At 33.3% G+C, this 10,339-nt stretch overlaps 1 protein-coding gene across 1 annotated transcript; it reads left to right on the forward strand.

Annotated features, from left to right (window-relative positions):
* The first annotated feature begins 8,629 nt into the window (after positions 1-8,629).
* Positions 8,630-10,131, forward strand: LOC120162838 (derlin-2.2-like). Its single transcript, XM_039172910.1, has 4 exons — positions 8,630-8,801; positions 9,155-9,254; positions 9,689-9,903; positions 10,006-10,131. Exons 1-4 carry the CDS (start codon positions 8,703-8,705, stop codon positions 10,129-10,131), a joined length of 540 nt encoding a protein of 179 aa, XP_039028841.1. The 5' UTR covers positions 8,630-8,702.
* The last annotated feature ends 208 nt before the right edge of the window (positions 10,132-10,339 follow it).

The following is a 10,339-nucleotide window of genomic DNA, read 5'->3' on the forward strand; positions in this document are numbered from 1 at the left end:
CCCAAGTATTTCATCTTGGGAAGTAATTGTGTGATTTGCGAAAAGAACGATAAATCTATGATGTTATGCATAGATTTTGGCAGTTAAATTAGACTCTTCGAGAGAAGAACTTGTATGCCAAACTATGCCAATGTGAAATTCTGGTTAGCAGAGATGGTTTTCTTTGGCCAGGTTGTTTTAGCATACAATATAAGAATATATCCTAAGGAAAAACTCATGTTGTAGTAATTGGAAACTCCCAAAGAATGATCCTGAAGTTCAGATTTCTTTGAGGACTTACTGATTACTATCGAATGTGAGAAAAAAAACTTTTCGATGCTAGCTTTGCTCCTAACCAGGTTGTTAAAGAAAGATATGTCTTTTGTAGAATGGAAAAGAGGTCAAGAGAGTGTTGAAATGTTAAACAGGATTGTAATAGAGACACCAATGTTTATACAACTTGAGTAGGGTAAAGAATTATGATGTGATCATTTATTATCTTCCAGGAAAGGCCAAGGTTGTTGTAGAGGTACTTAGTCAGAAACCTTTGGCAATTTTGTGAGCTATGGATGTGCGATTAGTATTGAATGAAAAGGGCACTGTAAGCTGAATTAAAGATGAAGATGATGTTTTTATTAGATCGGAATCTAGTTGACCCTAAGTTAATGAAGGTAATTAATTATAAAATGAAAGTTACACAAGATAATTTGTTAAGATCCCTTCCGATTGACAAAAGTCTTATGTTGATCTAAAGAGAAAAGAGATTGAATAGCAAGAAAGTGATAAAAAAATTTCTAAAAGTATTGCTTTGGAAGGAAGTATTGCGGTTTGGACTGAGTTCGAGAATTTTTGAAACTTAATCGATATTAGCAGTTAGCTTTTATTTGCCGAAATGGACAAGACCTATAATGATTTCATGTGTCATTGCTTATTAATGACCAATCAAATCCATTGTATGTGCTTACTTTGGAAAATGGAGATTGGATTAAAAATTGAATTATGAAAAAGAACCAAGACAGATTTGGACTAGAGAAATCCAAAAACCACGTAACAAAACGATTTCTTTAGTTAAAGTATTGTGGTAAACACATAAAGTCTTTAAATTCGAGGATGAATTTTCTTAAGGAGGAGAATTGTAATAACCCAAATAGTAGGTCAGTGACTAATTTGAAAGGAAATTAAAAATTTGGAGGACTAAATTGAATAAAAAGTAAAGTACAAGAAATGACTTGAGTAAGGCTAATGTGTAAGAGATGGATTAATGAAAGGGCATTTTGGTCTTTTTAAGTGAAATGAAATTGAAACCCATTTAAATTTTAGGGATTTAAGAAAAAGAGGAAAGTAAGCTCTTTCCATTATTCTTCTTCTCCCATGGGTTTTGTTCTCCTCCATAGCTCCAAAGGTAAATTTCCCTTAGCTAGTTGTTTCTTTAAATTATGGGTTTCTTTGGTAACATTAGGTGTTATGTGAGCTTAAGGAGAGATTAAAGAAGATTAAAACAAAGTGGTAAATGTATTATAAGAGATTTAAAGAAATTGGTTTTTAAATGACATGTTGAAAAATGTGTTTTTATTGGTGTTTATTAGTAAAATTGACTTGTCAAAGGATTGGACAAGAGATTAAAAGCATGAGATATAATTAAAAACATGTTTAGAAAAATGGTATGATTCTTGATTTGAGATGTTGTATGAAGATGTTAGATGTTAAAGATGGCAAAATAAAGTAAAGTTAGTTGGGGTTAAGTAAAGAGGAGTTAAATAGTATTGTTGTAGGTAAAAATATAAGATTAGTGGAGAAAATTTAGTAAAAATCGGGCTGAAAAATGGTAAATCTGGGTATGGTATCGGTATTGATAGAACAATACTGATACTATAGGTGTAAATAGGTAGAAATGTGGCGAACAATATCGGTACCAATGCAAGTGGTATCGATATTGATGGGGTATCGATACTAATAAGGGGAAGTATCGATGCCCTGGATCCAGAATGTCAAAATGGTATCGATACTGAAAGAGAGTATCGATACCATAATATAGTAGTATCGATACGGAGAGAAAGGTATCAATACTATGCAACACAGAATATAGAAATGATATCAATAATGAAAGGGGTATCTGTACCATAGTATAGAAGTATCGATACCAGGGTAGCAGTACCGATACTATTGAGCTTGGAACTATAAGATATGTTGAAATTGTTATAGAAATGTAAATAATAGTACTTGTGAATATTATTAGAGTATAAATTTTAGGAAATATACTAACATTTGATATTGTACGTTTCTTTAATGGATGCATGAGAAGATCGAAATCAACTCCCGAGTCAAATAAAATGAAAGGCAAAAGCAAAGTAGCTGAGTAATAAGATTTGCGTTTTGGATATAATCACGAGGTAAGCCAGGTGAGTACATTTATTGTAATTATTTGAGATGAACAAGATTCGCCATGATTCAAATTAGAACGTTTTAAGCTAATGTATGTTTTATAGTATTTAATATGTTATCATTATATGCATGGAAAGGATATTATGAATGAGTTTTTGAGTATGAACTACTCTAAAACGAATCCATAAATAAAATGCATGAAAGGATGCATTAAGGCATGAAAGGATACCATAAATAAAATGCATGAAAGGAGACATTAAGGCATGAAAGGATGCCATAAATGAAATGCATGAAAGGATGCATTAAGGCATGAAAGGATGACATAAATGAAATGCATGAAATGATGCATTAAGGCATGAAAGGATGCCATAAATGAAATGGATGAAAGGATACATTAAGGCATGAAAGGATGCCATAAATGAAATACATGAAAGGATGCCATAAATGAAATACATGAAAGGATGCCATAAATAAAATGCTTGAAAGGATGCATTAAGGCATGAAAGGATGCCATAAATAAAATGCATGAAAGGATGCATTAAGGAATGAAAGGATGCCATAAATGAAATTAACGTATAATTACTAAAGAAAAATGTATAAGAAAGAATGGTATGTTGGACTTACTAAGGATATTTATGATAATAATATGAAAGAAGTTTGGTTTCAATAATAGAGACTTATCTAATCTTTATGATCGATACGAATTATTTAAAAAAAAAATAAGAAATTCATAATAAATTTATGAATTTCTGTATTGGTTGTGGGTGTGCAACCCATTTAAATTATAGTAATGTTTGGGAAATGACTATTTTGACACTACATGTGTAAACTATAGAAATTATAATGAAATTAAATAGTTAATTGATAATGTGAATAATTATTAGAGTAAGATATGTTCTAAAATAAAAGATTAATGGCCTAGCTGTGCATTTGGCAGAAATGTGTCAATTTTTCCAGTTAGATGAAAGGTTAAATACCTTTGAGTAAAAGATTAATGGCCTATCTGTGCATTTGGCAGAAAAGTGTCAATCATGCAAGTTAGATGAAAGGCTAAATGCCTTTGGTAAAAGACTAAAGAAATTATAATGCATTTTGATATAAACGGTGCATAAGTGGTATGAAAGAATGCCATATATATAATGTAAAACAATGCATGATTGGTATGAATGAATGTCATAAAGGAAAACGTAAACAATTCATAATGGGCATGAAAAGATGCCCCAAATGAAAATACAAAATTGTGTGTTAACCGTATTTAAGGTGTCGCCCATGATGATTATAAAAGATACATGATCAATTGGCACTTTGGTGCAATACATTTATAGTATTTTTTCATTTAATGTACACAGGGAAAATAAAGAATAATGGGGGGAAAAATATACAGAATGATAGGTATACTGGGCCTACTAAGAATAATTCTGATAATTGTATGAAATAATTATGGTTTAACTGAAGATAGTTTTAGTATTTTGCTTCTATGAATATCATACTTTGTGGTTGCTAAAATTTGAAACAAAATTTTACGGGTTTTCAAATGTCAAAATGTTTTAAAAAGTGACGTGACATCCGTATCTCATGTACGAAAAGGTATACGGGAGATGGGTGTTACACACTTTCATTTTAAAATTATCGAAAGTAACTTTCTTATACCTTAAGACAGTCTCTTCACAACAACCCTAAAATGAAAGGATATTACCCTTAGTCCAATTATTTGAATCGTATCAAGTTATGCTCATGAAGGTATCATACTTATTAATTACAAAGGTGATGTCACGAAATTAGGGATGCATGCAAGAAAATTCATAAAATTAAGCATATCTATTTTTGCATACATACATGCATTAGATTATTGGGTTAATAATCCTAAAAGTCTTTATAGGAAACAAAAGGGTACATATATAAAACACATGCATGGGACATAAAATCGAACTATATAAATATTAACATATAGTGAAATTTGGAATACATGTAATTTGGAACACATATCATACATGTGGCCCCTACATTTGTGTAGCATAAAAAACATATATATGTGCATATACGAACAAAGGGACAATGGCATAGTGACCAAATAATAAAAAAAAGGTAACTTTAAATCATAAATGTAAAGGAAACCAAACATCATGGTCTGAGATAAAAGAAACCAAACAGTAGGTACCACAATCACAATAAGGACTATGGATATTCAAGGCTAAAATGAATATAGGCAAAGTTAGGCACCAAATATGCAAAGCATCAAAAAAAATGAAAATGGCATGACAAAAGGAATAAAACAAAAATTATCAAAATTATACATTAAATATAGAAAACAACGAAAATTAAAGTAAGCTAGCACATATGACTAAACTGAAAGATCTGGAAATAACATGCCAAATGTATAGAAAGTGCGAAATATAAGCAACCAAAGAATATGAACTAAAATGAAACACGCGAAAACTTGGAGATAAAACCAGAATCCTAAAAAAGTCACAAATCAGGGACTAAAATGCATTAATCCAAAAATGGGCAGAGCCCCTAGATGATTATCCCATACGGGCTGCCCTAGCTCTAAACGCTGCCGTTTTGGAAACTATATATATAGAGGATATTTTGGCTAAAAATAAAACCCTAGCTCATATTATCATCCTTCTTCTTTTTGCCTCCTTAGTCGTTCTCTCCTCTCGAACCTTTCCCCTCTCTCTATTTTTTTTACTTTCTTGCCTTGGCCACACGACCACTGTGGTGGTCACCCTCTAAGGGCTCCGACGAGGAGCCAAAGCCTCATAATCTCTCCATTTTCACGATCCAAACCCCACACCAACTAAACCCCTACGAAATAAACCCTCAAATCCCTAAAGAAACTCTTGGATGAATGCCAAAAGTAGTTACCTTTGGTGATTCAGTGGCGTTTTGACTCCGGAGGACGACGATGATCCCTTCCCCATGAGAAAGGTAAGACTTTTTCTCTTGATTGTTTTTCTTTCTTTTTTCTAGGTATTCAGTTTCTCTATCATAAAAAACTCTTTTTTTTTTTTGTTTCGAGTATATTGGATGCTAAAGGCTTCCCTTTTTTGTGGTGTGTGATGTTGTTATATCCCCATTTCATTCCCTTTTTTCTGTTTTGTTTTGCATGTGTGAGGAGGATAAAATGGAAAGTTTTCTCTGTTCGATCAAGGGTTGCATGGATGATCTAAGGGCCGAGAGAGGCCTGGTCGTCCCGTTGGAGTTTTGTGATACTAAGGGCCTCTACCATCTGCCATTGTCATGGAAGAGGTGCTGCTAGGCCGTGCAGGGACTCGGGTACAGTAGGCGGTCGAATGAAGTGGGGATTAGAACTTCGGGCGAGTGAGGCTTCTGGAGAGTCCCTTGTGAATCTCACGCATGAGATCTGACGATTGAGGTCCATAAATCGAAGCTGGACCGTTGGACCGTTGATCGGATCCAACGGCTGTGACGTATTGGTAGTGACAGTAATGTTTTAGGGTAAACAAACCCTAAAACAATCTTTCAATTTGGGCCATTAATCGCCCTCAGATTGGACAGATAAGGATTGACGGTGCCAAAGACCAAAACAACAACTAGGGTTTTTTCCACCTTTGAAACACGGGCCTTCTTACTTTGGGCCTTCAGATTTGGGTCACTTGCCTTGCAATTCTTGGGCTTCATTTAGCTAATTTTTGTAACATTTGGGCATGTACACACATTTAATAAAAGTCAACATTTTATTTGAGTTCCATCTTCATATATATATATATATATTTAATTCTATCGATTCGTATATACCCGTATATATATAATATCTATTTATATGTTTATAATAAGTAACACATGCATACAACCGTATAGACCCATATATATATATAACATATATATTTATATGTTTATAATATGTAACTCACACACCTTCATAAATATATATAATATTATATATACACACCCATATAACCATATATATATATATATAAGTCATAATATAGCCATATAAATAATAAATAATAATATATATGTATAGACACACGCATGCGCGAAACATAAATGTGTATATATTCACACATAATAATTATAATATATACTTACACTATATATAACATATTATATATTAGGTACCTGACCTATATATTTAATAGCAATCATTAGCCCAGAACACTTAATATCAAACATTAATTAATGGTTTTATTAAAGAAAATAATACATATGTATATATATAAAGCTCAAACAAAACCCTAGACGAAAATACGTATTTACAGCTGCCCTTCTTTGTTCATTATTGTATAAGCAAAAATAGAGAAAAGACAAATAGATACAAATTTTATTTGGTTGCGGCCGGTTCTAAAAAATAATTCGCCTTACTGCAACTTCAGGGTAGGTCGGATGTGATCTGCTCCGCAGTTTTTCCAAGTAATCATATATGAAAAAATTTGATTCACTTTGCTGCTCTTCAGGGCAGGTTGTATTGAAGTTGATTTGCTTCGTTGCTATTCAGGAAGACCAAATCTGAAAAATGAGGAACTGTTCCACTACTCTTTAGGGGAGATATACTCGAAAATTTTGGTTCATTTCACTGTTCTTCAGGAAACATTAAATCAAGGTTGACTTGCTTCATTGCTCTTCAGGAAGATCAAATATGAAAAATAAGGATCTGCTCAGCTACTCTCTAGGGGAGACTAGATTTTGAAACTTTGATTCACTCCACCTCTCTTTGGGGAAAACTGAATCAGGATCAATTTGTTTCTTTTTTCTTTAAGAAGATCGAATCTGTAAATTTAACATTACCAGTTGTTAGTGTTCATTCGTGAATTTGAAAATTTCGTATCCGATGGTTTAATACTCAAGAAAATCTTTGAAATCAATTTCTCTTGTGGAAACTCGTCTCGGAACCATCAGATATAGAAATCTGCCTTGACTTTGGTGTTATTTGAACTCCTCTCTCTTTGAGGTTTTGAATTGGTTATTTTTATCTCATGGTTTCAACATTACTAATCTTCAGTTTCCTCTTGAAAGACTTGTAAATACTTGATTCCATTTGTTATCATGCATTTATGAATGTCATTATCCTGTTTATGGCTAAAATGTATGCAATAATGTAATTTTTTTGGCATCTTTTACTCTTCAGAGGAGAACCCTCTCTTGTTTACTTTCTTATGAATTAGTCAAGTCTAGAGCATGAGCATCATCACCAGTTCACCCCCAACTAGCAATTTTGATCAAATATGCTTGGGTTGAATACGACATTTTCTTCTTCATGATTGGAAACCCACGTTTTTCATTAGGGGTGTGCAAATTCAGGTACCCAGGTTTTCGGGTACCTGAAGTGTTGGGTACCCGCACTACAGCAAAACTGTTTTACAGCGGCGTTTTTAGCGGCGTTTTGAGAGTAAACGCCACTAACTTTAAACATACAATGGCGTTTACACTCCAAATACCACAAAATGGTAACGTTAGCGGCGTTTTTATACAAAACGCCGCAATATAGTAATACTTTAGCGGCGTTTGTATAAAAATACCGCAATAGGGTTCATCTATAGTGGCATTTTTTCAACAAACGCCGCAACAGAGTAGTACTTTAGCGGCGTTTTTATACAAACGCGACAATAGGTTCATCCATAGTGGCGTTTCTTAACAAACGTTGTTATAGAGTAGTACTTTAGCGGCGTTTTTTACAAACGCCGTAATAGGTTTAATCTATAGTGGCGTTTATTCAACAAACGCCGCAAAATAGTAGTACTTTTAGCGGCGTTTTTTACAAACGCCGCAATAGGTTTCATCTACAGTGACGTTTTTTAACAAACGCCGCAACATAATAGTACTGTAGAGGCATTTTTTTACAAACGCCGCAATAGTTTGGTATATTCGTGGCGTTTGGCTTTAAAAACGCCGCAACATTTTCTGCTTCCGTCGGTTGCAAACACCCAACAAATCTGTTGTTTAAAAATGCCCATCATGATCCCAGAAAATTTATTTGCTTGCTGCTCTATTTTCTTCTTTCCCTCTTTGCTTCGGTCCCTTCACCGTTTTACTAATCCAAAGGAAAAGGCTTATCATTTCCCCTTTGCTTTACTCTGCATAACTCCAACACATAAACAGGGTTAAATTTCTAACTCCAGCTCTAATAACTCTCTGTATTTAGGGTTTTTTTCTGTTTGGGATATTTTGATTTCATGTTTCTATTTTCGAAAATTTTCCTCTCCACAGGAAAGGTTAGAATCATTTCTTTCTTCTTTACTTTTTCTTTTTTCGCATTAACCCCTATATGTACAAGTCCTTCAATTTGATCGAGTTTTCATTTCGATTGTTTTTGTTCTTTTTTATTGTTATAGAAATTTGAAAATGAGCTCTCTTTTATTTTGTAAAATTAAAAGAATATGGCTCAAGCCATTGAAGAATGGTATAAGCAGATGCCGGTCATCATCCGCTCTTATCTCACAGTTTCTGTTGTAATCAATATTGGTTGCTCTCTCGAAGTATGCCTCTTATTCCATTTTTTTTCTGGATTTATTTATTTTTCAATATGGTCAATGATTTTGATTGTTGAGTTTCAATTTTCAATGATTTCGACACATTTTTTTTATGTTTATGTGCAAATGGGTGTGGTTAGTTTAGGTTGTTTTGATCCGTGTTTGTCTCAATTTAATGAAATTTATTGATTTACATTGGATTTGACCCATGGGTTTTCACTCATGTTTCAAGAAAGTTAGGAATTTGGGCAGGAAACATTTTTTGTATGAAAGGCAATTTATGATTTATATTCCCATCGTGATTTTGATAAGAATTAGAACTTGTTTGCATTGTTGTGCTAATCTGATTTTCTTTGCAGATAATATCACCTTATAATCTGTACTTGAATCCTACGCTTGTGGTTAAGCATTATCAATTCTGGCGCCTCGTTACTAACTTCCTATACTTCCGCAAGATGGGTAAATTTCATGTGATTTTATGTCTGGATGTTATGATATCTCTGGTTTGTTATGCGGTGGACCAAAATTATGAAAATGTCATGGATGTTTTTGCTCAATAAATATACATACTCCTACCGAAACTATAAGAGTCGACTCTATTATGATTCCATTTTTTAGTGAAAGTATGGAAATGCAGTTGTCTATTCTTATTGTTTTAAAAGCTTGAATAGAATCAGTGTCGATAGAAGTGAAAGGAGTTAGGCTTTAAGAACTAAAATCAATTCTATATCACCCTTCATTTTTTTTAACTTTCTTTGGAGTTTACACCATGAATGACATTGAATATCTTTATGATTTGTAATTCTTATCCGAACATGTCTATGTGATTATGATTGAATATAGTAATCTCAAATCGATTAGCACCTTTAACATGGTACCCCTTTATATGCCAGATTTGGATTTCATGTTTCACATGTTCTTTCTTGCTCGATACTGCAAACTCCTTGAAGAGAACACTTTTAGGGGAAGGACTACAGATTTCCTTTACATGCTCTTGTTTGGAGCTTCTGTCTTAACTGGCATTGTGCTTATTGGCGAAATGATACCTTATCTGTCGGCATCATTTGAAATAATCATATTTCTAAGCAATTCATTGACATTCATGATGGTAAGCCTATATGCGCTCGGTTACATTCAAAATACGTTTTATTCAGTGTTTATGTTTTCTGATAGCCATTTTGGAAGCCATCTTATTCACCACAACTTGTAGGTTTATGTGTGGAGCAAGCAAAATCCTTTTATACATATGAGTTTTCTGGGTCTTTTTACCTTTACGATAGCTTACGTGCCCTGGGTGAGTGCTTTTATCTTGAGCATATTTCATCTATATCAATGAACTTACAAGTTTCGAACAAAAAAGAAAACAAAAAAGTGGTTATGGTGAATTTCTCATGGGGTAAGAGTTTTAGTCTTTCTGCATTTTTTGGTTTTGTCATACTTTGCCTAGTTGCAAAGTATAATTGCTTCTTTTCCTTGTATAGCTTTTAGGGGAAAATACTGAGGTGACAAATGAGGAAAAAATATTAATTTACAATCTCCGTTAA

This window comes from Hibiscus syriacus, unplaced genomic scaffold, assembly GCF_006381635.1.
Source record: "Hibiscus syriacus cultivar Baekdansim isolate YM2019G1 unplaced genomic scaffold, ASM638163v2 tig00111409_pilon, whole genome shotgun sequence".
Classification (NCBI taxonomy): domain Eukaryota; kingdom Viridiplantae; phylum Streptophyta; class Magnoliopsida; order Malvales; family Malvaceae; genus Hibiscus; species Hibiscus syriacus.